General features: G+C 51.3%; 1 protein-coding gene across 1 annotated transcript; it reads right to left on the bottom strand.

Moving 5' to 3' along the window:
- Positions 1–1,082: 1,082 nt before the first annotated feature.
- On the bottom strand, positions 1,083–26,710 carry LOC115838560 (protein argonaute 2-like). The gene is made up of 5 exons (XM_030828721.1): positions 26,670–26,710; positions 25,195–25,839; positions 4,498–4,650; positions 3,375–3,588; positions 1,083–1,106 (listed from the first exon to the last, which is right to left on the bottom strand). Exons 1-3 carry the CDS (start codon positions 26,708–26,710, stop codon positions 4,596–4,598), a joined length of 741 nt encoding a protein of 246 aa, XP_030684581.1. The 3' UTR covers positions 1,083–1,106; positions 3,375–3,588; positions 4,498–4,595.

Raw genomic sequence — 26,710 nt, 5'->3', positions numbered from 1 at the left:
CCAGGGCTTGACAACCTATAGGGTCACTCAGCGAGCATTTACTGAGCCTACTACATGCCAGGGCCACAGGGACAAATTAAGATGCAGACCCACCTTCAAGGGTGGAGGGCAGATATTTCCACATCAGTACGAGACTTGCTGGAAGTCTTCTCTGACAACAGTTTGGCAGTGTTCATTAAAAATTTTAAGTGGATGTTCTCTGTGACCCAGAAATATTTGAATCTGAAGGTGATCTTTGCAGCATTATATATAGCAGTAGAGAATGGAAAACAACCTAAATGTCCCGTAATGGAGGCCACTTACATCAATTTTGGTACATGCATACACGTTGAATATGCAAAGGCATACGGGCAGAAGAACACATAAGGAACCATTAGTAGCCATTGTCCAGGAGTCGCAGGACTGACCAATAGGGTTAGAGAAGGGGGGCGTTTCACTTTACTTCTCAACCATTTGGAGATGTTACAAGAGTGCGCTTTTTTTTTTTTTCCCCAAGAGAGACGGGCTCTTGCTTTGTCACCCAAACTGGAGTGCAGTGGCACATCACGGCTCACTGCAGCCTTGACCTTCCAGGCTCAAGTAATCCTCCCCTCAGCCTCCTGAGTTCAGCCTCCTGAGTTCAGCCTCCTGAGTAGCTGGGACTATAGGTGTGTGCCACCGTGCCCAGTTAATTTTTTGTATTTGTTTAGTTTTTTTGTTTTTTGGGTTTTTTTTTCTTTTTTTGAAATGGAGTATCACTCTGTCATCCAAGCTGGGGTGCAGTGGCACTATCTCGGCTCACTGCAACCCCCGCCTTTTGGGTTCAAGCAATTCTTGTGCCTCAGCCTCCTGAGTAGCTGGGATTACAGGTACCCGCCACCACGCCTGGCTAATTTTTGTAATTTTTAGTAGAGACAGGGTTTCGCCATGTTGGCCAGGCTGGTCTTGAACTCCCAACCTCAGGTGATCCACCCACCTCGGCCTCCCAAAGTGTTTTTGTATTTTTTGTAGAGACGGATTCTCACTATGTTGCCAGGGCTAGTCTTGAACGCCTAGCTTCAAGTGATCCTCCGCCTTGGCCTCCCGAAGTGTTGAGATTACAGGAGTGAGCTACCGCGCCTGGTTTACTTTTATAACTTAAGGAAAATGCTAAATGTTTGGGATGATTGGTCATACAATGGGATTTATAGTGATGAAAATCAAGTACGTTAATGGGTTATGACACAATGCAAACAAACAAACAAACAAACAAACAAAACAGCACAGGCCAGGCGCCAGGCGCGGTGGCTCATACCTGTAATCCTGGCACTTTGGAAGGCTGAGGCAGGTGAATCACTTGAGGTCAGGAGTTCGAGACCAGCCTGGCCAACATGGCGAAAACCCATCTCTACTAAAAATACAAAAATTAGCTGGGCATGGTGGCCGGTGCCTGTAATCCCAGCTACTCGGGAGTCTGAGGCAGGAGAATCTCTCACACTCAGGAGATGGAGGTTGCAGTGAGCCTTGATTGTGCCACTGTACTCCAGCCTAGATGACAGAGCACGACTGTGTCTCAAAAAACCAAAAAACAAAAAACAAGCACAAAGGCACTTGCAATAGGAGCATCAAGGGAGAAGAGGAGAAGCAAGATGGGTGGGAAGAAGTTAGGTCTTGCAGGTTGCAGAAAATGTCATCATCAGGAGAAGGAGGAAAGGCATTTTAGCTGAAGAAATGGCAAAAGCAAAGGCTAGGAAGAGTAAAACTTCCGGTACTCTAGAAAATCCCAAGTGGTCTCTGTGGCAGAGGTGCAGAGACGTGACACAGACCTTACCCAGGAGCAGCAGGAAGCCATCCCAAGTATGAAAGTAGGGAAAGGACATGAGGAGAGCAGAACCTACAAAGATTTCTCCAGGCAGACGTGAAGGAGAAGTACTAGAGTCCGGGAGACACCTTAGGAAGCTACTGTAATCACACAGGGGTGACACGAGGAGGACCCCACGGGAGGGTGGACGGGCGGAGGCGGGGAGAGGGAATTACAAGAAGTATTTCATATGTAAATGGCAGGAGTTTATGATGTTTCTCAATCCATAGACTTACTTTCTAGAGCTAGATGAGGTTCCTCAGCTTACAGATGGGGAAACCGAGGCACAGATAGGGGAAGTGAGGGTTTCCAGGCTAATAGGTTTATGACTTGGAGTTTTCTCTGGGCCTCCTGGGGGAGGAGGCTCAATCCTTCCAAGATCTGACCTTTTTTAACTCTTAATTCAGACAATTCCCAACTGAGGGGGATGGGCAAAGGTGAGGCTGTGGCCCAAGAAGCCCCTGCAGGAAGAAAAGAGGGAGGAAGAGGACGACCCCCTTTGGTATCTGGATGCCGAGAGTCCCACTCTGAGATCCCAGCCTCCTTAAAGAGAGCACTCTTGGTCCCAGACTGGAGCATGGCTGGCCTGCAGGGAGCCTGGGGCAGTGCTCAGACCCGGGGAGGGGTGTCTGGTGGTGGGCACGGTGCCACCATGAGCTGGTCCAGGAAGTGCCTCTGTCATGTGCGTGCCTCCCTGGTGTCCTGTCCCACACCTGGCACCATGGCAGCACTGGGACAAGCACAGCGCTGGACTCAGGAGTCAAGAGCCCTGGAATCTACTGCCTTTCTGTCCTGCCACTCAGCAAGCTGGCCTTGAGCTTGTCACTAGCAATCCCATGCGATAAGGCCCATGAAGGCATGAACTCACACTGAGGAATGCTAGGCTAAACAGGGCCCTCTTCCTGGAGAGGAAAATGGAAAAGCCCCAGGGGGGAGTATTATCACAAAACTGTCAGCGTGTCTACATTTATCAGATTAGTTAAAAGAAGAGACAGAGCTGATCGTAATCATTCCCGAAATATGTGCAACTATTCAGCTTGCAACTACTCCCACACACAGGCCTCTCATTTGACTTTCAAAAACTAAAACAAAAACACTCAGGGCAGGTGCCGCTATTCCATTTTACAGATGCAGGAAGCAGGTTCTGAGAGATTCAGACTCAATCCATATGTGTTAAGTGTCTAACTCACGCCAGCCCCTGGACAGAGGTACCAGCAGCTGCTAGAATAGTTAGATCCGTTCGCACTGGTCCAAAAAGATACTCCGTGAGAACAGGGTTACATGTCAAACAAGCTTAGGAAATACTCCAGACTCTATCCCTCCCCCTTCTGATGAATCGCTGTGCCTATTAAATTACTCAAGGCCCTGCCTGGGAAGTCCTGCTTAGCTCTGTTTAACATCTCCCCCAAGTGCATGGCCGTGGAACCCCCTTTTACACACAACTTCTTAACAGGCTGCAGAACTTGTTTTGTGGAACACAGTTTTGCAAACGCTGACCTGAGCAGTAGAAACGGAGCACTGAAGATGGGATTTCAGACAATCAAATGAAGGACACATCCTGGGGCAGCGTCTTGCCTCCGTCTATCAACTCACAACAGAAGCATCTGCCTTTCCCTGGGCTTCGAAATAGAGCGAGCTGATGGGGCCAAGTTCTGTGGGACTCTTAGCTGTGGTCTCAGCTGGCAAGTCAAAGACCAAGCCTTGGCGGCATCAGAGCTTGTCTGTGGCTCTGGGACCCGTCGTTTTCAGGTGGGCGCAGGGTCAGGCATCTGGAACAGCCAAGACACAGATGTTCCAGCCACTCTTGGATCCCCGCCTGGGCTCCTGCCTTCCCTAATTCCAATATTTGGCTGCCGCTCTCACCTAATTCATATTCCAATGTCAACACGGCATAATCTCCCCCAAACACTGACAGCCTTGGAGTGGGAAAGGGGAAGGGACAGCTGATGAGCAGAGGCGGAGGGAGCGTTGGGGGAGGAGGTGGGCAGAAGACAGGAAGTCCCCCAAAGCCCTTAGCAGGCAGCACTCCCCCAGACTCTCAGCTGAGAGGAGAGGACCTCCAAGGAGTCGCAGAGGCACCCAGCCGCCACCCCGGGCAGTCAGTGCCACAAGACAGAGAAGGGGAAGCAGAGCCCCCGCAGTGGTCAGGCTGGGCTGCCTGGGAGGGGAGGTCTCGTATGCCACGCAGGAAAGAGAGCAAGACCGCCAGTCAGGACCCTTGGTCAAGCTCCAGCTCTGCCTCTAACTAGCTGTGTGACCTTAGGCAAGTCCCTCAACCTCTCTGGGCTTTATTTCATGTATTAAATGAAGAGTTACCCATCTCTGAGACCCACCAGCTCTAACATTTGGGACGAGGCTGTAGAGCATCAGGAGAAACAGCCCAGATCTGAGTGTGAAGCTGGCTCTGTCCTGGCTCTTCTACCTCACGGGACTCCAGTATCCTGATCTGTAAACTGGGAGTAATAATAGTGGCTACACAGCCAGAGCTCATTGGGATTAAGTGAAACAGAGCGTGTAAAGCACAGATTTCCCAGCTGGGCTGTGAAGAGCAGGAGCGGCTGGAACGAGTCGGAAGCCCCCAGACTCACACTCACCCAACACTTTCTCTCCCCGGCCCTGGCCATACCTCGCTCCCCTCATCTTCACAGGAGCTCTGTGAGGGGGAGACTGTTACTAACCTGTATTACAGAAGAGGAAACTGAGGCTTGGTGACTGGCTCACGGTCACCCAGCTGGAGGATGACCAAGGTCTGTCTGACCGCAGGGCCAGGGCTTCTTCAGGATCCCACGCTGTCTTTCCAAGCTTCCGGACTGGCTAACGAGCGGGCCTGGCTGGGAGAGGGAGAGGGTCCAGGGATGCAGAGCTGCTGGGTGCCCCTTGCTGCTGGCGGCCGCCTGCACCTTCACACAGTCTCCCTGCTCCAGAGGCTCCTGTGTCCATCCTGACTGGCCTCCGCCCCCATGCGCACCCCAGATCCCAGCCCCACCCCACCTACCCCCACCACGTCTGCCCTCACCACTGTTTCCTCCCACCCTCCCCCACACCCATTCCCAGGCAACTGTTCTCCCTGGTTCTCACTGCAAACTCTCAGGAATTCAGTGACTTCCACCCAAATTTTCCCCCAGGGCCACATCCAGGCCGACTTCCCAAGGAGGGCTGCTGATAAATATGTGTGAGATTTGCATGTGATTTGCATATACTTCTAAGGCCCTGGAAGGCAGCTTTTAAGAGAAGTATTATCCAGGCTACTTTACCCACCTCCTTATCTATTTCTTCACATTCCTTTGAGCCCAGCCCCCACACACACCCACCTCCTCTTGTCCCCACCCTACTCCACCCCTCCCTGTGCTGGTCCCCCTTTCCTTTTCCTGAATGTGTAACTAAGTAGGAAGAGCAAAAGTTTTAACAATAACAATTGCTGTTTATTGAGCAACTATCTGCCAGGCATGGCCCCTCACAACAGCCGCCAAAGAAACTACTATTTGAGGGTGTCTGAGTGGACCCAGTACCCGTCTTCCCAGCCCCTGTTCAGAACCAAGTGAGATGAATTTCAGACTTGACTATTGGTGAAGGTGATTTCGGAGAATACATCTTAGGTCTGCGGTTTCCTAACACTGAACCCCAGAATTAGACAAACCCACTCACTCCCAGACTGCTGGACTTTGCCCCCAGAATCCAGCCTCCCCTCACAGAGACAGAGCTGGCCCCTGTAAAACTTGAAGCAGAGAAAGCGTGGAGAGGAGGCTCGTCTCCGCAGGTGGGCAGAGCCCCAAAGAGAAGAGAAGGAAGGGGCTGTGCCGCACAGGCAGCGACTTGGTCCCAGGCGCACCAGTTAGGCCAGTCACCCCCTCCTCCCTGGGGAAGATTGGGCTGGGCCCAGGCCAACCTTGTTAACAGATGCCCCCTCTACAAGGATGGAAATATCAGGAGTGGATGAGAAATGCTCCCCCTGTTTTACAGAGGTGAAAGCTGAGGTTACTTAACAGAGAGTTTGCCTAACTTGCCCAAGGCCACTCCGTGGGGAATGGTGGGTGGGCAATGGAACCCAGAGCCTGTGGTCTTTCACACCACCACAGTTATGTCTCAGAGAAAAGCCCACAGTCCAGGGGAAGGGAACAGAGAAAGCGAGGGAAGAGGACGGAGGGAGGACTCAGGAGTGTGCAAACGAGGGTCAAGTGCAGCTGGGGGAAACCTACAGTCTCAGAGCCAGAGCACGGAGGCCTCTGGACACCACGGAGTCCAGGGACCCACTCTCACATGCCCACAGGGTAAAGCAGCCTGTAAATGAGTGGGTAGCAGGGAAGACAATAGGGAATGGTAAGGACTGTGGTGAACTGAACAGGGGCAGGCCCAGACCAACTCTAGCCTCTCCTGGTCATGCAGCAACACGGTCCCAGAGTCACCAGATCTTCTGACTCTTCAAGAGATGCCAGAAATCATATTATGACTTGAAATCTCCCGATTTGTATATGTTGGCTCAATGCTTTAATAAAAGGATAAACTCTATTCAGGCAAGCAGAATATCACTGCTTTTTGGCTTCAGCCCACTGGCACAACCAGCAACCTCAAAAAATGCAATCCCATCACCTCCCAAATGTGCTCACTGGCGTGAAAGCCGCAGAGCTGCAGGACTGGCTGCATCTTTGTCTCCTGCCATCTCCCCAGGCTGGCGTCCTATGTGCTCAGTCTCAGGGAACATCCATGGAAGCCTCTCCCAGAGCCAGCAGGTGGAGATCCAGGTCTCCTGACTCCTGGTTCAGTGCTCCTGCCACAAACTCACAGCTCCTCTCACTGCTTTCAAGGAAGTGCTTGTTAAAAAATGCAGTTTCCTAGGCCAGACACAATGGCTCACACCTGTAATCTCAGCACTTTAGGAGGCTGGGGCGAGTAGATCACTTGAGCTCAGGAGTTCAAGACCAGCCTGGGCAACATGGTGAAAATTAGCTGGCATGGTGTCTCTACAAAAATTAGCTGGCATGGTGGCATGTGCCTGTAGTCCCAGCTACTTAGGAGGCTGAGGTGGAAGGATGGCTTGAGCCCAGGAGGTGGAGGTTGCAGCAAGCCGAGATCGAGCCACTGCACTCCAGCCTGGGCAACAGAGCAAAATGCTGTCTAAAATCTAAAAAAAAAAAATTTTAAATGTGATTTCCTGCACCGCACTTCAGACCTAGAGTCAGAATCCTTGCAAGTGAAGGTTGGAAATGTGCATTTTTAACAAGCCATCCCAGGACATTCTTAAACATGCTAATGTGTGGAAATCATTGCAGGGAAGCTGATGACAAAGATGAAAAATGCATTGGCATAGGTCAGAAGGCCAGCTCTGCCATGTCACCACCGGAAGTCACTCTGAGCCTGTTTTCCCACCTGTTAAACAGACACAGCATCTGCCGGGCGCAGTGGCTCACACCTGTAATCCCAGCACTTTGGGAGGCCGAGGTGGGTGGATCACGAAGTCAGGAGATGGAGACCATCCTAGCTAACACAGTGAAACCCCGTCTCTACTAAAAATACAAAAAATTAGCCGGGCGTGTTGGCGGGCGCCTGTAGTCCCAGCTACTCGGGAGGCTGAGGCAGGAGAATGGCATGAGCCCAGGAGGCAGAGCTTGTAGTGAGCCGAGGTTGCACCACTGCCCTCCAGCCTGGGCGACACAGTGAGACTCCGTCTCAAAAAAAATAATAATAATTAATAAATAAATAAAAAATAACAGACACAGCATCATCTGCCTCACAAGCCTGCCTTGAGGAGAAAGTGAGGGCAGGTACACAAGAGTACTTCGTAAACTCTTAAGCAGTGATTTTTCAAACTACAATTCCCAGCCAGTGAATGGGTCACAAGCTCAATTTAGTGGGATTTGACTGGCATTGTTTCCAGTGAGATAGAACGGAATAGAAAACAGGAAGAGCATATATTATTTCATGAAACTTATACATGTATGGGAATGCTAGGTAACAACACATGTTTTCTTCCTGTGAGTAGTGGTCAAAAACTTGTATTTAAAAATACACTGCTGGCCAGGCACGGTGGCTCATGCCTGTAATCCCAGCACTTTGGGAGACTGAGGTGAGTGGATCGCTTGAGGTCAGGAGTTCAAGACCAGCCTGGCCAACATGGTGAAACCCTATCTCTATTAAAAATACAAAAATTAGGCCGGGCATGGTGGCTCACGCCTGTAATCCCAGCACTTTGGGAGGCTGAGGTGGGAAGATCACCTGAGGTCAGGAGTTCGAGACCAGCCTGACCAACATCTCTACTAAAAATACAAAATTAGCCAGGCATGGTGGCACATGCCTGTAATCCCAGCTACTCAGGAGGCTGAGGCAGGACAATCGTTTGAACTCAGGAGGTAGAGGTTGCGGTGAGCCGAGATCATGCCATTGCACTCCAGCCTGGGCAACAAGAGTGAAACTCCATCTCAAAAAAGAAAAAGAAAAAGAAAAAAAATTAGCCAGGCATGGTGACGCTCGACTGTGGTCCCAGCTACTCAGGAGGTTGAGGCATGAGAATCACTTGAACTCAGGAGGCAGAGGTTGCAGTGAGCCAAGATTGCGCCACTGCACTCCAGCCTGGGTGATAGAGTGAGACCCTGTCTCAAAAAAAAAAAAAAAAAAAGTACACCGCTCTAAACATAGGTGTAAATCTTCCTGACCTCGGATCAGGCAATGATTTCTTAGAAATTACACCCAAGCAAAAGCAACAAAAGAAAAAATAATCAATTGGACTTCACCAAAATTAAAAACTTCTGTGCATCAAAGAACATTATTAACCATTTTCCTGTTTAGAACAAAAGCTCAGCTCACTGCCAATGCTCACTTAAATTTACATAAACATGCTCTTTGAGGCTGAAGCAAACCTGACTGATTTTCAGTGTGAAAATGAAGTGTAAAAACCATTCTTGGAGTTATTTCTAAACAGAACTAACATCAGAATCATCTGAATCATCAGAATAGTCTATATCAGGAAAATCGGATTCATCAAATGAATCTTCAGTCAACAACTGTCCGAGAATGATGTTAATATCACATGTAAGAAAGCTACGTTTTCTAGGATTTGACATTTTCAGCGATTGAGAATGACTATAATTTATAAATGGAAATACCACTGCTAAAACCAGCCTGCTATAAATAGAATGATGTCTTTTGTTTCCAATGTCAATTATACTAGAGCGATGCAAAAATAATAATAAAAGCAAGATTGTGGCCGGGCATGGTGGCTCGCGCCTGTAATCCCAGCACTTTGGGAGGCTGAGGCGGGCGGATCACAAGGTCAGGAGATCAAGACCATCCTGGCTAACATGGTGAAACCCCGTCTCTACTAAAAATACAAAAAAGTTAGCTGGGCGTGGTGGCGGGCACCTGTAGTCCCAGCTACTCGGGAGGCTGACACGGGAGAATGGCGTGAACCCGGGAGGCGGAGCTTGCAGTGAGCCAAGATCGCGACACTGCACTCCAGCCTAGGCGACAGAGCAAGACTCCGTCTAAAAAGTAAATAAATAAATAAATAATAGCAAGATCATTCATGGCAAAGTTATCTCGGGGTAAACCTGCAGCCACAAGTGCCACTGGCGAGTATTTTCAAGGCAAACATCACAAAAGTGAAAGAGCAATCCACAAAATGGGAGAAAATATTTGCAAGTCATATATCTTACCAAGGCCTAGTATTTAGAATATATAAAGAACTCTTTCAATTCTACAATTTTAAAACTCAATTTTAGGCCGGGTGCGGTGGCTCATGCCTGTAATCCCAACATTTTGGGAGGCCGAGGAGGGTGGATCACCTGAGGTCAGGAGTCCGAGACCAGCCTGACCAATATAGTGAAACCCCATCTCTACTAAAAATACAAAAATTAGCTGGGTGTGGTGGTGTGTGCCTGAAATCCCAGCTACTCAGGAGGCTGAGGCAGGAGAATTGCTTGAACCCAGGAGGCAGAGGTTGCAGTGAGCCAAGATCGTGCCACTGCACTCCAGGCTGGGCGACAGAGCGAGACTCCATCTCAAAAATAAATTTAAAAAAACCTCAAATTTAAAAATGGGCAAAAGACTCAAATAGATATTTCTCCAGAGAAGATATTCAAATGGCCAGCAAGCACAGGAAGAGATGTTCAACATCATTAGTTACTAGGGAAATGCAAATCAAAACCACTATGAGATATCACTTCACACCCACTAGTCTGGCTATACAGATGCTCCTCAGCTCCGCTGAGCAAGGTGGCTCATGCCTGTAATACCAACACTTTGGAAGGCCGAGGCAGGAGGATCACTTGAGGCCAGGAGTTTGAGACCACCCTGGGCAATGTATCGAGATCTCATTTCTATAAAAAAAAAAAAAAAAATTAAAAATTAGCCAGGCATAGTGGTGCACGCCTGTAGTCCCAGCTACTCAGGAGGCTGAGGCGGGAGGATCACTTGAGCTCAGGAGTTTGAGATTACAGCAAGCTATGACTACACCAGTGCACTCCAGCCTGGGCAATAGAGCTGGACCCTGGCTCTTAAGAAAAGAAAAGAAAAGCTGCTCCTTAACTTACAATAGAGTTACATCCCAATAAACCCATCATAAGTGGAAAATGCACTTAATACCTTTTAAAATAATTTAATAAGTCAAAAATGCATTTAATACACCTAACCCACCAAACATCATAGCTTGGCCTAGTCTACCTAAAATGTGCTTGGAACACTTACATTAACCTACAGTTGGGCGAAATCATCTCATGCAAAGCCTATTTTCTAATAAAACATTGAATAGCCCATGTAATTTATTGACTAGTATTTTGAAAGTGAAAAATGAAATGATTGCACGGGTTCTGGAAGTATGTTTCTACTGCATAGCTATTGCTTTTGCACCATCGCAAAGTCATTAAGTCAAATCACTATAAGTCGGGGACTGTCTGTAACGAAAAAGACAAACAATAACAAGTGTTCGAGAGGATTTGTATAAGGATTTTGTCAAAATCCTTATACATCGCTGGTGGGAACGTAAAATGGTACAGCCATTTTGTCAGTTCTTCCAAAAGTGAAACATAAAGTTACCATATGACCCAGGGACCCCACTCCTAGGTACCTACTCATGATACATTAAAAAATACCTTCATACAGAAGCTCATACACCAAGGTTCACAGCAGTCTTACTCGTAATAGCCAAAAGACGTAAACAACTCAAATGTCCACCAACTGATGTATGGATAAACAAAATGTGATCTAGCATATGATATGGTTTGGAGGTCTGTCCCCTCCGAATCTCATGTTGAAATGTGACCGCCAATGTTAGAGGTGGGCTGGGCATGGTGGCTCATGCCTGTAATCCCAGCACTTTGGGAGGCCAAGGCTGGTGGATCACCTGAGGTCAGGAGTTCAAGATCAGCCTAGCCAACATGGTGAAACCCGACCTCTACTAAAAATACAAAAATTAGCCAGGCATGGTGGCAGGTGCCTGTAGTCCCAGCTACTGAGGAGGCTAAGGCAGGAGAATCACTTGTAACTGGGAGGCAGAGGTTGCAGTGATCCAAGATCACACAACTGCACTCCAGCCTGGGTGACAAGAGCGAGACTTCATCTAAAAATATATATATATAATGTTGGAGGTGAAATCTTGTGGGAGGTGTTTGAATCATGGGGGCGAGTCCCTCATAAATGGCCCAGTGCCATTCCCATGGTAATAAGTGAGTTTTCTCTTTGGTGGTTCACGTGAGACCTGGTTGTTTAAAGAGCATGGCACCTCCCGCTTCTCTCTCCATCCAGCTCTGGCCATGAGATACAGCTGCTCCCCCCTTGCCTTTGGTCATGATTGAAAGCTCCCTGAGGCCTCCCCAGATGCTGAGCAGATGATGGTGCCATGCTTGTACAGCCTGCAGAACCGTGAGCCAAACAAACCTCTTTTCTTTATAAATTGCCCAGCCTCACATGTTTATTTATTTATAGTAATGCAGGAACAAACTAAGAGACACATACAATGTGATATTATTCAGCCATTAAAAGGAAGGAAGTGCTGATACACACTACAACATGGATGAACCTTGAAAACATTATGCTAAACCAAAGAATCCAGTCACCAAAGGCCACATATCACATGATCCCATTTATGTGAAATGTCCAGAGTAGGCAAATCCATAGAGGCAGCAAACAGATCACTGGTTGCCTGGGCTAGAGGCAGTGGATAACGGGCAGTGATTACTAATGGGCATGGGGGTTCTTTTGGGGGCAATCAAAATGTTCTGACAGTAAATAATGGTGATAGTTACACAACAATGTAAATATTCTAAAATCCACTGAATAGGACACTGTAAAAGAGTGAATTCTATGTGAATTATGTCTTGAAAAAATACACTGTTCTAACGTATTGTACATGTGGAATTTACTTGTGCTAAAGAAGATGAGGCAGGGGCCAGGCACAGTGGCTGATGCCTGCAATCCCAGCACTTTGGGAGGCCGAGGCAGGTGGATCACTTGAGGTCAGGAGTTTGAGACCAGCCTGGCTAACATGGCAAAAACCCATCCCTACTAAAAAATGCAAAAATTAGCCTGGCATGGTGAAGCATACCTGTAGTCCCAGCTACTCAGGAGGCTGAGGCAGGAGAATAGCTTGAACCGAGGAGGTGGAGGTTGTAGTGAGCTGAGATCGCGCCACTGCACTCCGGCCTGGGCAACAGAGTAAGACTCCATCTCAAAAAAAAAAAAAAAAAAAAAAAGAAGAAGATGATGAGGCAGGGAATAAAATAAGTGAGAAGGAGGGGCTGAGCTTGTAAAGCGGCTGGAGAGTTGCGGGGGGCTTTGCTTCCCCTGAGTCTGCCCTTGCACAGCCTGACCAAAGGCAAGCCATATGAATGAATGGAGGATGGACAAATGAGGTCCATACACCGAGGGTGGTAGTGTTACCGAGTGCAGTCTCATAGAGGCGCAATTTGGCAATAACGATGAAAAACTAAAAATGCTCATACCTCTTGCCTCAGACTTTCTATTTGGGGGACTGTAGCCTTCAAAATGACTCTCAAAAGCAAGGAGCAATAAATACAAGTACATTCATTGCAACACTGTTTGTAATTGAGGGGAAATTGATAAATATTACCTAGCCACTGAGAAACGATTAAGTAATAATCAGGATATAGTCAGACAGTGGACAACTCGGCAAATCTAGGATCGAGAGTTAGTATTAAGTGGAAGAAAAGTTATGCAAACAGCATGGATGGGGAAGAAAGGGTAACTTTTTCAGGGCAGAAGAATTCCAGCTAATAAACTGGACAGCCTCAAAGTATCTCCACCCAAACTATCTCCAGATGCTTGTTAATTAATTGCAAAGAGAATAGTCAGTTGAGTCCGTTGACAGTGGAGAAACCCAGAAGTCGCCACCTTAACCAAGTAATCCAGGTTAACATCACCAGTAACATCACCAGACATATGGACACCATGCAGCCCCTGAGAAAGACACATTACTTCTGCGGCTGCTTGTAACTAAAATGCGTAATCTCAGTCTAATCATGAAAAAGCAACAGACAACCCAAACAGAGGACTATCCTACGAAATAAGTGGCAAATACTCTTCCAAAGTGTCAAGGTCATGAGAGACAGAGAAGGGCTGAGGAGCTGTCCCAGCCTGTGGGAGACTAAGGAGGCCTGTCAACTAAATGCAGTGTGAATCCTGGGCTGCATCCTGGAGCCAAAAAAAAGCTATTCATAGAAAAACCGGCGAAATCTGAACGGAAGTCTGTAGGTTAGTTAGTAGTAGTGGGTCAATGTCAATTTCTTGGTTATGATCATTGTATTATGGCTACGCAAGACGGTAACATTAGGGAAAGCTAAGTGAAGGATATTAAAGGAACTCCGTACCATTTCTGCAATTTTTTAGTAAGTCTGAAATTATTCCAGAATAAGAAACATTTTGAACAGAATGGATTTTATCATCTTAATTTAATCTGGTGAGCTAGTTATCTTCAGTACCGGGTTGAATCACGTTCCCCCAAAATGTTCATCTGGAATTTCAGCATGTGACCTGGTTTGGAAACCGGTTCTTTGCAGATGTCATTAGTTAAATTAAGACGGAGTCATATTGGATTAGGGTGGCCGCTAAATCCAACGACAGGTGTTTTTGTAAGAAGGCCATGTGGGCTGGCCACGGTGGCTTGGTCGGGCACGGTGGCTCACGCCTGTAATCCCAGTACTCTGGGAGTCCAAGGCAGGCAATCACTTGAGCCTAGGAGTTCAAGACCAGCCTGGGCAACATGGCAAAACCCCATCTCTACAAAAAATACAAAAAAAAAGAAATTAGTTGTTCGTGTTGGCATGTGTCATACACATGTGACAACAGAAGGACAGATTGGAGTGATGTGGCTACAAGCCAAGGAATACCAAGTGCTTCTGGCAACCACTGTAAGCTGGGCGAGGCATGGAGCCGATTCTCCCCCAGAGGCTCAAGAACGAACCAACCTTGCCCCACCTTGTCCAAATTCTAGCCTCAAAAAATGTGAGAGAATAGGCTGGGCACAGTGGCTCATGCCTGTAACCCCAGCATTTTGGGAGGCTGAAGCAGGAAGATCACTTGAGGTCAGGAGTTCGAGACCAGCCTGGCCAACACGGTGAAACCCTGTCTCTACTGAAAATACAAAAATTAGCTGGGCGTGGTGGTGGGAGCTGTAATCCCAGCTACTCAGGAGGCTGAGGCAGGAGAATCGCTTGAACCCGGGAGGCGGAGGTTGCAGTGAGCTGAGACCAATCTACTGCACTCCAGTCTGGGCAACAGAGCAAGACTTCATCTAAAAAAAAAAAAAGTGAGAGAATAAATGTATGTTGTTTTAAGCCCCCACGTTTGTGGTGCTGTGTTTCGGCAGCAACAGGGAAGTCCTGCGTCTTCCCAGCCAGCATCCCCGACACCTCTCCTCAGGCCAAGCCCTCTTTCTCTTGAGGCTCTGTGCTGTTCAGTGAAGCTAACCTGCTCCCCAGCCAGCCAGCCTTGGCCCATCAGCACATTCTGTCTCCAGCCTCTGAGATTGGTGCAGGGACGGTTTGCACCTGACCTGAGGCCATGAGACCTGAGACATTTGCTGCCAGCTCCTGAGAAAGAAGCTTCCTGGCTTCCAAAACAAACACTCTCTCTCCTATTAGACCCGAACGAGGACGCCATCATGCTCCAACGAGGGTCTGAGAATACCTGGATAAGCAGACTCTTTCTCCCACTATACACTCACAGTGGGCTTCTTACACCAGATGTGTGTTTGGGGAGGCGTTCCCACATAGCAAGCAAGCAATCAATTACGCAGCAGACACCAGTTCGGTGTCCTCTCATTCAGTTCACTTCTGTCCCTCCCCACCTGGAGATAGCATCAGATTCCACAGGCTAAGAACTCAGTCCCCAAGACTGCTCCCCTTCTCCCGATGCCAATCACAAGTCCCAGGGTACTTCAGCTGTGCTTCTGACCAACTGATTTAATTGAGGTTCCCACGATCCCCTCATTGGTTGGATTAATTTGCTAGAGCAGCTCACAGAACTCAGGGAAACACGTTGACTCACTTATTATAAAGGAGACCACAGAGGACACAGATGGGGCAATGCATAAGGCAAGGTATGGGGGAGCAGAGCGCCATCCTCCAGGAGCCGCGTGTGTCCAGCTGTCCAGAAGCTCTCCAGACCCTGCCCTTCAGGGTTTTTATGGAGGCTTCATTACACAGGCATGATTGATTAAGCCATCAGCCATTGGTGATCAACGTAACTTCCAGCCCCTCTCCCCTCTAAGAGAGAATGGGAGTGGGGCTGAAAGTCCCAGTCCTCTAATCCTGCCTTGATCTTTCTGGAGTAGCCCCCATCCTCAAGCTATCTAGGGGCTGCCAGCCAACAGTCAACTCATTAGCATACAAAAAGACACTTACCACTTTGGAGATTCCATAGATTTCAGGAGTTACATGCCAGGAAATGTGGACAACAACTCAATATGTATTTTACGATATCACAAAGGGGAGCCAGCCTCCAGATGAAACCAGCAAAATGGGAGGCAGAGTGGAGAGACAAGTACACTGGTCCAGGAGCTACTGATTCAAGCCTCACCTGAAACCCACATCACCTCCAGACTTCTGAGCTATGTGGGCCGCTAATTCCCTCTTGGGTTTAAGCCAGCGAAGTTTCAGCTCTCTACTCCTTGAGACTGAAAGAGTTGACTAACTCCTGTGAGGCTGGATCCATGAAAACAAAGGCTGTCATCATGATCAGGGTTCTCATCCTATCTCAGCTCCATTCCCCTCTGGGTTGGTTTTGGCCTTAGGCAGGCCCTGCTTTACTAGTGACAAGATAACATCTAAAATCCAAATTCGGCATAGCAATCCCCCTGGAAAGAAGTATGTCTTTTATACCAGTCAGGTGTCTGCTGCAACAATGCCGTGCAACAAGCACTCTGAAAATCTCAGTTGCTTATAACAACCATTCCTTCCATACTCATGGGTCTGCAGGCTGGTTGGGGGTTGTTAATATGAGAGTTAGGCTGGACTCCAGTCTCTGGTTGGGTTCCATTTGCCCCACAGTCTCCATCCTGGACTCCAGATGAAGGCGCCATGGTCGCCTGGGCATACCTTCCTTTCTCATGGTGGGCAGGAGCTCTAGAGGGGCAAGCGGAAACACAAGATACTTCTTTAAGGCCTAGCTTGGAACCCACACATCATCACTTCTACCGACATTCCACTGACCAAAGCAAGTCAGTGGCTGAGCTCACCATGGATGGTGTGGGGAAGAATACTCACCCACAGGGAACCACGGCAGGGGACGGAGGGAAGGAAGAAGCCTCAACAAAACTCCATCCAACACGTCTTCCTCAATAGGGCCTCAAAGATCTTGGAACTGACTCACTGGCCTGGCCTGGAGTCAATGCCTGAGGGAGGTAGGAGTAAGGGTACAGCTAGGAGTCCCCCATATGGGAAGGAGAGTTATTTCCCAAATGGAAGTCAAGGTGTTGCTGCCACAAGAAAGGGCAATGGATCCCACATAGGCAATAAATAAATAATTATATAAACCAGCACTCAGCAAACGGCAACGTGCAAATAAATCACCTGAGATGCTATTACAATGCAGATTCTGAGAGCCAGGCATGGTGTCTCCAACTGTAGTCCCAGCTACTAGGGAGGCTGAGGCTGGAGGATCTCTCTCAAGTCCAGGAGTTTGAGGCTGCAGCAAGCCACAATCGCACCACTGCACTCCAGCCTGGAAGACAGAGTGAAATCTCATCTCTTTAAAAAAAAAAAATTCATTTAATAAAAAATAATGCAGCTTCTGATTCAGTAGGTCCAGGGTGGGGCCTGAGATGCTGCATTTCTTTTTTTTTTTTTTTTTTTGAGACGGATTCTTGCTCTGTCACCCAGGCTGGAGTACAGTGGTGTGATCTCGGTTCATCGCAACCTCTGCCTCCCGGGTTCAAGCAATTCTCCTGCCTCAGCCTCCTGAGTAGCTGGGATTACAGGCACACACCACCATGCCCAGCTAATTTTTAGAGACCGGGTTTCACCATGTTGGTCAGGCTGGTCTCAAACTCCTGATCTCATGATCCACCCGCCTTGGCCTCCCAAAGTGCTGGGATTACAGGCGTGAGCCACTGCGCCCAGCTGAGATGCTGCATATCTTTTTTTTTTTTTTTTTTTTTTTTTGAGACGGAGTCTCGCTCTGTCACCCAGGCTGGAGTGCAGTGGTGCAATCTCAGCTCACTGCAAGCTCCGCCTCCCAGGTTCACGCCATTCTCCTGCCTCAGCCTCTCCGAGTAGCTGGGACTACAGGCGCCCGCCACCATGCCCAGCTAATTTTTTGTATTTTTAGTAGAGACGGGGTTTCACCGTGGTCTCGATCTCCTGACCTCGTGATCCGCCCTCCTCAGTCTCCCAAAGTGCTGGGATTACAAGTGTGAGCCACCGCGCCCGGCGCACACTGAGCTAATTTTTGTATTTTTAATAGAGACTGGATTTCACCATGTTGGCCAGGCTGGTCTCAAACTCCTGGCCTCAAGTGATCCGCCCACCTCAGCCTCCCAAAGTGCTGGGATGACAGGCATGAGCCACCATGCCAGGCCAAGAAGAATAATTTAATATAGAGTAAACCAGAGGTCTGCAAACTACAACCAGTGAACCAAATCTGGCCCACTACTTGTTTAACATTTAAAAAATAATATTGATATAGCATCATTGTATTTTTTGAGTACACGTGATATTTTGATACATGTATATAATGTGTAATGATTAAATCAGGATAACTGGGATACCCACTACCTCAAACATTTATCTTTTGTGTTAGGAGTGTCAGAGTTCTTCTCTTCTAGCTTTTTTGAAATATACAATAAATTATTGTTAACTATAATTCTTCTACTGTACTATCGAATACTAGAACTTAGTCCTTCTATCTAAAATTGTATTTTTGTACCCATTAACCAACTTCTCTCCATTCCTCCATTTTATAAATAAAGTTTTATTGAAATGCAGCTGCACCCATTTGTTTACAATACGACAATAGCAGGGTTGAGTAGTTTCGACAGAGACTATATGGCCCACAGAATCTAAAACATTTACTCTCTGGCCTTTTACAGAAAAAGTTGCCAACTCCTGAAATAGATGATTGGTAGCATCTGCCACAAGTACTAGAAAAGGAAGACTTTTTTTTTCTGGAAATAGCTTATTATTTTCAAACGAGCATTCCAGTAATAATGAGAAAAAAAAAGATTTTTGCTCTGCTTACATGTATTTTGTAGTTTAGTGTTAATTTTTACTTTGAATTATATGTGGGATGAATGAGAAGCCTTATAAACTTCAGGGATTAGGGTCAATACAGTTCTTAAATTGGCCCTGATTTCCAGGCATTCCCACCCATGGTCTGACTTCCATTCATTCCACAACGAGGCACGAGGCACCTACTGTGGCAGGCATTGTGCTAGGTCCTGGATAAGGACAGGATGGACAGACGGATGGATGGACGGTTGGATGGATGGATGGATGGATGGATGGATGGATGGATGGTTGGATGGATGGATGGATGGATGGATGGATGGACGGTTGGATGGATGGATGGATGGATGGATGGATGGATGGACGGTTGGATGGATGGACGGTTGGATGGACGGATGGACGGTTGGATGGATGGTTGGATGGATGGATGGATGGATGGGAAACTGTGAGAGAGAAAGCAAAAGAGAGAGACAGGAACAGAGAAATTAGACTAACCAATTTCATGCCTTCTCAATTTTGCCTAGAAAATATGTGTGTGAGGAGGAAATGCCATTCCAGTAGGCATGTGGGTAAAGGCCTTGTTGCTGTAGCAGAGACCCCGTTAGAACTGTGTAGGTATGCAGGGACATAAGTTGATTTCCTGCAGTCCACCATGGCAGGTGTCTCTGATCCACAGAATCAGGGACCTTGGCTTTTCCATCACTTTCCTCCACGGCCTCTAAGACGTCCTTGTCCTCATGGTCAAGACTGGGTTATAGATGCATTTGGTTTCCAGGTTATGGGAAGAGGAAGAAAAAGCATGCAGGAACACACTCCTAAAGTTTTAAAGACCTAGAAAGTAGCATACCTCACCTGTTGCTATAGACTGGAGGTATCCCTCCAAAATTTATACACTCAAATGGACCCCTAAGCCCCAATATAATGGTATTTGGGGATGGGTCTTTGGAAGGTAATTAGGTCATGAGAGTGGAACCCTCATGGTGGGATTAGTGCTCTTATAAGACATGAGATCCTCCCCCACTCCACCCCCATCTATGTGCCAGGTGAAGACAGAAGGAGAAAGCAGCCTTCTACAAGCAGGAAGCAGCCCCTTGCCAGACACTAGATCCACCTGGGCCTTGATCTTGGACCTCCCAGCCTCCAAACTGTGAGAAATAATGCTCACTGTTTAAGCCACTCAATCTATGGTATTTTTGTTATAGCAGGCTGAACTCACCAAGACACTTCCCTTCACCATCCACTAAGTCACGTGGTTCACCTACTTAGAAGGAAGGCTGGGAAATGTAGTCTTTGGCTGGGCAACCATGAGACTAGCTACAATCCAATTATTTTGGATGAATGGAGGAGTGAATTTTGGGAGACAACTAGGAGTGTCTATCACATAGGGTAGGCTCATGAGTCCTTGTTGAACTCAAAGAGTGAGACAGTCAACATCTGTGTGCTCCCAGAAGTTCTCAAGCCACATAGGTATAGATCCACTGACCTCTGAACCTAGAAAGTTAGTTGTGTTCACTGTGACTGGCAGAAATAATTTCCTGCTGACATTATTAGTGGCTCCCAGCCAAGGCAAGAAAACGAGACTACACCCATAAAGGGACTATTACAGCCCTTCAGCTGCCACATTGATGATCTTATGCTCCACCTCACACCAAATTCACACCCTGGATAATCACTCTTGGCAAGACCTAAAATTTCACCCTTTGTGAATGGTTTAAACAATTAACATTCCTTAAAGAAAATTCAAAAGCAGACTGTTTATGCAAGGTACACAATTCCCGGGGGCCTCAGACCCCCTAAGAAACATCCCCACCCCTCCTTTCCCTCATAAGGGATAAAAAGGATTAGAATCCAGGAAACTTGCTGTACTGGCCTGTTACAACCTTAATCCAAGGGAGTGACACTAATGACAGAATTTTGGGTATGATGTAAGGTGAGAGATTGGAGACAGGGGTGTACTTTGGCCTCCATAGAGAGCCCACACTGTCCCCCATACACGCAGCACTGACTGCCCCTGGATCTCTCTCAGTGAAGTGCGTCTGGCCTATATACAAGATATATCTCTTCCCTCCAGTTCAAGGTGACAGCAGTCATCAGACAAGTTCCTGCTAATGTGCTAAGGAGAAGGCCCTTCCAGGTCACCAGGGCCTCTCAGAGACAAGTTTGCCTTGTCTGTCACTAAATTATTTGTCATGGTGAACTCTCAGGCATAAGAGAAGAGAGACTGAAACAGATATGCATTGCCCTTAATAAACCAAAACCCACACCTTCAAAGGAAAATCCCAGAGGTAGACTCTCCAGGTGGGGTTCAGGAGACCAGCTCAGTCCCTCTTAAGCCTTTCCTTCCCCAAAGGGATATTTTAGTTACAAATGTGACAAGGTAACCAGATGGTATCCTCCAGGTGGAGAACAGCCCATAATGAGGAAGCAGAGTCTCATTCCTTGAGGAGGAAGAGGGGAGTGCTAGTACCCGGGGCTAGTGGAAGAGGGTAGGGGGTGGGCCGGGCTCCGTCTGGGGCAGCTGTTTACTTCACTGCAGCCTGCAGCCCTCCCATTTCCCTACAGCCCACCCAGGGCTGCGCTCAGCTCCAGTGAAGGTTTGTGCAGTTAGGATCTGAGAGTTTAAACGTACTATATAGATTTTACCTTTTTATTCTGGAAATTTGCAAATGTACACAAAAGTAAGGAAACTCTTACAACGGATCCTTGTGTATCTATGCCTAGCTACAACAACTATTAATGGCTTATCTTATTTAATCTATCAACCTTTTAAAAAAAAATCTTTTTGAGGTCAGGCGCAGTGGCTCACGCTTGTAATCCTAGCACTTTGGGAGGCCGAGGCCGGCGGATCACCTGAGGTCAGGAGTTAGCGAACAGCCTGGCCAACACGGCGAAACCCCGTCTCTACTAAAAATACAAAAAATAACCGGGCGTGGTGGTGGACGCCTGTAATTCCAGCTATTCGGGAGACTGAGGCAGGAGAATCGCTTGAACCCGGGAGACGGAGGTTGCAGTGAGCTGAAATAGCACCACTGCACTCCAGCCTGGGCGACAGAGCGAGACTCCGTCCCAAAAAGAATAAATAAATAAAAATAAAAAATATTTTGGTAAGTATTCTTAGTATTTTAAAACAAATCCCAGCCATGACATCTTCTTACCCGTTAATTAAATGGCACTAATTAAATGGTGCTTGAAATATTACAAACATCTATGTTCGACCATACCACCTAGAGTTCTGGGCAAGAAGGTTGGGACCCACAGGTCAAGCTTAGCACCTTAGTTTTACCATGAAGATAACTCAGGCCGTCGGGGAAAGTGGCCTGCCCAACGCAGGTGCTAGAGCGCGAACCAGAGAAGTCGATCCTCCGGGTCTCCCCGGCTGCCTGGTGAGTGGCAGACCACAGGCTAGACTTCCCAGGCCCCGGCCCTGGAAGGGGCGGGGAACCCTCCCCTCACTGCCGGCTGGAAGAATCCGGGCGGTCCCCGCACGCATTTCTGGAAGTGCAAGCCGGGAGCGCGGCGGGCCAGGAATACAGACAGGTCCCGGGACGTGCCAGCTGCGGTAACTGAAGCCGGGTCCCGGGCGGGCGGGGGGTACCAGGGACAGGAGTAGCCTTGGAAAGAGGAGAAGGCCTCCTCCCACGACCGTCGGGATCGCCGCCTATCCGCCAGCACCCCCGGGCCCCATGCCGCGAACAGGCCGGCGAGGCTGGCACGGTGCCCGGGCCCGGGCCGAAAGCAGGAAGTCGACCCCGCGGGCGCGGCCTAGGCTGCGGCGCTGCAGGTGCAGCACGGAGTGGCGGGGCGGGCGCCCAGTGCACCGGAGGAGGTGAGCGCCAGGTCGCCTTCGCGGCCCGGGGACACAGGCCGGGGCGCGGGAGCTGATGCGGCTGGACCGGGCGGGGAAACTATTTTCTGGGAGTAAGAGATGCTGCCTTGAGCCTTTGGAATCTCGGATCCGGGCCGCCCAGAGGACCTCGATAGGAGCACAGGGAGGACAGACTGAGGTCCGAGAGAGGCAGCGTGGCCTCCGGCCTCGGGGAGCGCTGCCTGGGGTCTCGGGCTTGGGAGAGGGCCTAGGGGGCGGTGAAAATGGGGGGAAAGGAGGGGACCACAACATTGTTATGGAAGAGTGAGCTCGGGTTGGCAGACGGACGCGGGGCTGCAACGCGAGTCTCTGGAGGTGGAGGGGTCCAGGCTGATGGAGCGCCGCCCGGGTCCTGGGTCGGGGTTCCGGGAGGTGGACCTGCGACAAGCCTAGCCAAGTCGGGGGACGGAGGCTCCGGGGCGGACGGAGCTGAGGGGGGGCAGGCGAGGGTGATGGAACCCTTCCAGGAAGCAGGGCGAGGCTCAAGCACCCAGAAAAACCTGTGGCTGCAGAGGTCCCCCGCCTGCAGCGGGCAGCGGAGCGCAGGGGCGGGGCTGGGGACTGGCGAACGCCGCCTCTCTGGGGCTGTCGCTTTAAGGGCAAGGCGGGGCCTGCGGGCCCTTTAAGGCCACGTGGGGGCGTGTCAGGAAGTGAGTCCCGGGCCCGCCTCGCGGGGAGTCGGCCTCGGATGTCCGGAGGCTCCTTGACTGAGCCGGCAACAGAGCCCGGGAAGGCAGCGAGACGTGGGCGCTGGCCCAGCCCCCTCCTGCGTCCTTCCGCCCCAAGCCCCGAGCCCCTCTGACCCTTCCGCAGCCTTCCGTCCAGCCGCGCCCGGCCTCCGGCAGCTCCCTGTACGCCTCCCTCCCCCTGCCCACCCTTTCCTCCCGCAGCCGCCCATGCCGCCCTCTCGTCACCTCTTCCCACTCTGCCACGCGTCCTTTTCCTGCACCTTCGCCCCGCGTACCTACTCCTGCCCCGCTCGGCCATTCCTCTCCCCTCCCTTCTCTCTGCGACCCCTCCCTGTTAGGCCCCAGCCTCTTCTCCCCTCACTGGTCGTCTGTGTCCCAGCAGGGGCCTGTGCCTCGCAGAGATGGCTCGGGGGCCGGAACAGAGGGAAGCTTGACTTTGGATGTTGGGGAGGAAACTTCTGGCCAAAAGCATTGCAACTACTCAGCAAAGAGGGAGATTTGGATTTTAGGGAAAATGCGTTTCTGCTTTGAGATGGGGAAGCCGGGCATTGAGTGAAGGGGGCTGGGGGTGGCACCTGGCCATGATTTTGAAGACCCAGCAGAGTTTGGGGGATGATTAGCAGAGACTTGCTCTCCCTGGTGCCCCTCCCCTCCCCACCCCATCATTGTGAGGCATCCTGGGCTAGGGCTGCTCACCGCCAGGATGAGGGACTGGCAACAGGAAAATCAAAGGTGCCGTGCCAGGCTCCTGGCCTCCTGCAGGGGTTCAAGGCCCAAGGGCAAATCCACCCATTCCTTTCCCCAGCAGCTCCCTAAAGACCCGGTAGGGAGGGGAACGGAATAGGTTGGAAGCCTGATACCTCCCTGGTGAATGCGATGTGTGAGTCATGACGGTAAAAGCACTTTGAAAAAGAAACAGGGTCATCATGATGCCTGGAAGTGTCCCCACTGCTGAGGACAGGAGCCTGGGAACTGCCTGCCCAGGTAAGGTCTCTGCCTGAGACGGCAGGCCCCACCGCAAGGGGCTGAGGAACCTCTGGAGGTAGACACCTGGCCCGCTGGTTCCCACCTGCTTGCCTCTGACGTCCCTGTGCTGCTCAAAGCAGCTTCCTCCCAGCCAGAGTGCCTGACTCCTGCGCCCAGGCCTGCCCCCAGCTCCTCCCACCCCTCCAGAAGATGCTGGACTGAATTTCTGTCCTTGACTGGACAGCCACCTCCCCTGCCCCAGCCTCCAGCTCCCTGTCAATGGCCCAAGCCCGTCTTCGGGCACCTGGACCCTAGGAGTGGCCGTTCCTAGGGAGTCCCCTGCCGAGGAGCAGTTTTAAGTCCACCAAGAGGAAGCCGGCCCCAGAGCTGAGGAAGGCAGTCCTGTGAAAGGGCAGGCCCGGGGTGGGGGAGGGGGCACACCTGAAATCAGGCCAAGGTGCCACAACAGGACGACCCCCGGGTCTTACATTCCTCAGGCAGCCTGGCCTTTTAATGCCCAGCATCCCAGCTAGGGCTACTCTGGGCTGTTAACCGCGAAAGCCAGCACTGGGTCCCTGGCGCCTGGGAGGGGCTGATCCCCGGGTCCTACCCAGAGAAGAGCCGGAGGGTTGTTCCGGCTTCCCGTGGTGGGCTCTGCACCCTCCGGCGGCTCCGGCCCCAGAGGGGCCCAGCTCATCGCAGCGGTCTGAGTGCGGAGGCCGGGCCAGGGCTGGGAGCAGGAAGCAGGGAGCGGCGCCCCCGCCTCCGGGTGCAGCTGGGTTTGGAAAGTTGGTGCGGGCGCGGGGACCTCAGAGTCTCAAGGCGCCTCCGCAGACCCGAGCCAGGCGGGTCGTGGGACGGTGAGCCCGGAGAAGTCCCCGAGTGCGCTCCGCAGCGGAGGGGAGCCAAGCGCCTCGGGGGCCACCGCGCGTCTCAAGTTTGCTGCCCTCCTCGAATGGGGGCAGGGAGGGCTGAGGTGATCGCGGCGCTCACCGGCCCCCAGCCCCGGCAGCCCCTTCCTGCGCCCAACACGCCGCCGTCCCTCGCCGCCGCCACCCCTCCGCGCACCGCCGGTAGCTGCTGTCTCCGAGCGGAGGGGCGTCTCCCACCGCGCCCGCGCCCCTCCCGGCTGCTGCGGCGGAGTGTCCGCTCCCGCCCGCCCCGGAGCCCGCGGGGCCCGGCCAATACCTGGTCGGGGGCGCGCCGGGAGCAGCTGCAGCGCCCAGCGCCGGCTCCATCCTCGGGTCTGGAGTCAGGGTCGCCGAGGGCCCGCGGGTGGCGGCGTCGGCAGCAGCCGCGGCAGCATTCTCCGCCTCCCGCGCCCTCCTCCTCGGCCTCCCTCCTCCCTCCTCTTCCTCCCGACTCCGCGCGCGCCTCACGGGCCCCTCTTCATGGCCTGGGGGCGCGAGCCCGGGGCGGCTCGAGCAGCTGAGTGCGTTCTCTCCGGCCGGACGCGGGACCCCGGGCCGGGGCTCAGGGACCCGAGAGACGCCGGGACAGGGGCCGGGACCCGGAGCGCCGCAGCCCCGGGCGCCGGAGGAGAGCAGCAGCCGCAGGCACCAGAGCCTCTCGGAGCGCCCGCCCGCGTCCCCGAGCCAAGAGCAGCGGCGGCAGCGGCGGCTACAGCGCAGAGCGAGCGGCAGGCGCTGCGGTCCCGGCTCCACCCCCGAGCCTCCCGCCCCTTCTCCTCCCTCCCCCGCCCCTTCTCCTCCCCCCACCCCTTCGGCGCGCGCCTTCCCGCCCCCCGCGCCGCTCCAGCCGCGAGCGCCCCGGACACCCACTCCGCAGCCAGGCTCCGGAGCCCGCCGGGGGCAGCCACGCCCACCACCCGGGCTTCGGGCGGCCGGCGGGCAAGGGCACCGGCTGTCTCTGGCACCTCTCCGCGTAGCCTCCCTTCCCCTTACCCCCGAGGGCGCTGCTGGCCGGGCCGCCGAAGCCTTTCGCCCCCGAGCGCCCCCCGCCGCGGAAGTCCGGTTGGATTCCCAGCCTGGCCCCTGCTCCAGCTGTCCTTTACCTCTTCCCCAGCCAGCGGCACCGAGGGACTTCAGAACCCAGAACTGAAGCCAACCATCTCTGTGTGCAATACCCTGACACACACCCCTAGCCCTTCCTCCTTCCCCGCCCCTCTGCTTCTCAAGTGTGGGGATGAATCATTTGTCCCCGCTGCAGTTGTCCCTCTTGGGCAGGGTCAGGGGGTGTCTTAATGGGATCTTAGAGTGGGTTTGCTGGCTGACCGTCTTCTAGGCCGCTCCTCCACCCTGCCCACCTTCTTCCTACCAGACGGCCCTGACTTTCTAGGCGGCAATCTGGAGCCACCACTGCTTTTATGGGTGAGGGATGGGGACAGAGCTGGCCAGCCGAGCACCTTGGTCCTTTATCCTCTGCACAAATATTGACTGAGCATCCTCCACAGGCCTGGCCTGCGTGGGCACCGGGGACTGGTTGGTGAACCTCTCAGACTGGAGTGGAGGAGAAGCAGGGTGCATGAGCAGAGCAGTATCATGTGATCAGTGGCCCCTGGGCTGGAGAGGACGGCCAGGAATCCCAGCTCTGCCACCACATCTGACATGACTGAGGCTGCCCACCTCAGTGGCCTGTTTCTTTATCCGGAGACTGGGAAGGTGCTTCGTCTGGCTGAACCTCTGATGCTCCTCAGTTCTGACCAAATGGTTATTTCTGAAGCAGAGGAACAGTCAGCCTCCAT

The sequence above is a fragment of the Nomascus leucogenys genome, chromosome 15, assembly GCF_006542625.1.
Source record: "Nomascus leucogenys isolate Asia chromosome 15, Asia_NLE_v1, whole genome shotgun sequence".
Lineage (NCBI taxonomy): Eukaryota > Metazoa > Chordata > Mammalia > Primates > Hylobatidae > Nomascus > Nomascus leucogenys.
The sequence above is the reverse complement of the archived record's forward strand: the minus strand, read 5'-3'. Positions and strand labels throughout refer to the sequence as shown.

Coding starts and splice junctions, on each gene's coding strand:
- LOC115838560 (XM_030828721.1), bottom strand. CDS start 26,710: ATGGAGGCTGACTGTTCCTCTGCTTCAGAAATAACCATTTG. Junction 25,840..26,669: donor GCTTCAGAAATAACCATTTG/GTCAGAACTGAG, acceptor GGCCGCCCGAAG/CCCGGGTGGTGGGCGTGGCT. Junction 4,651..25,194: donor CCCGGCGCGCCCCCGACCAG/GTATTGGCCGGG, acceptor TCCCTCTCCCAG/CCAGGCCCGCTCGTTAGCCA.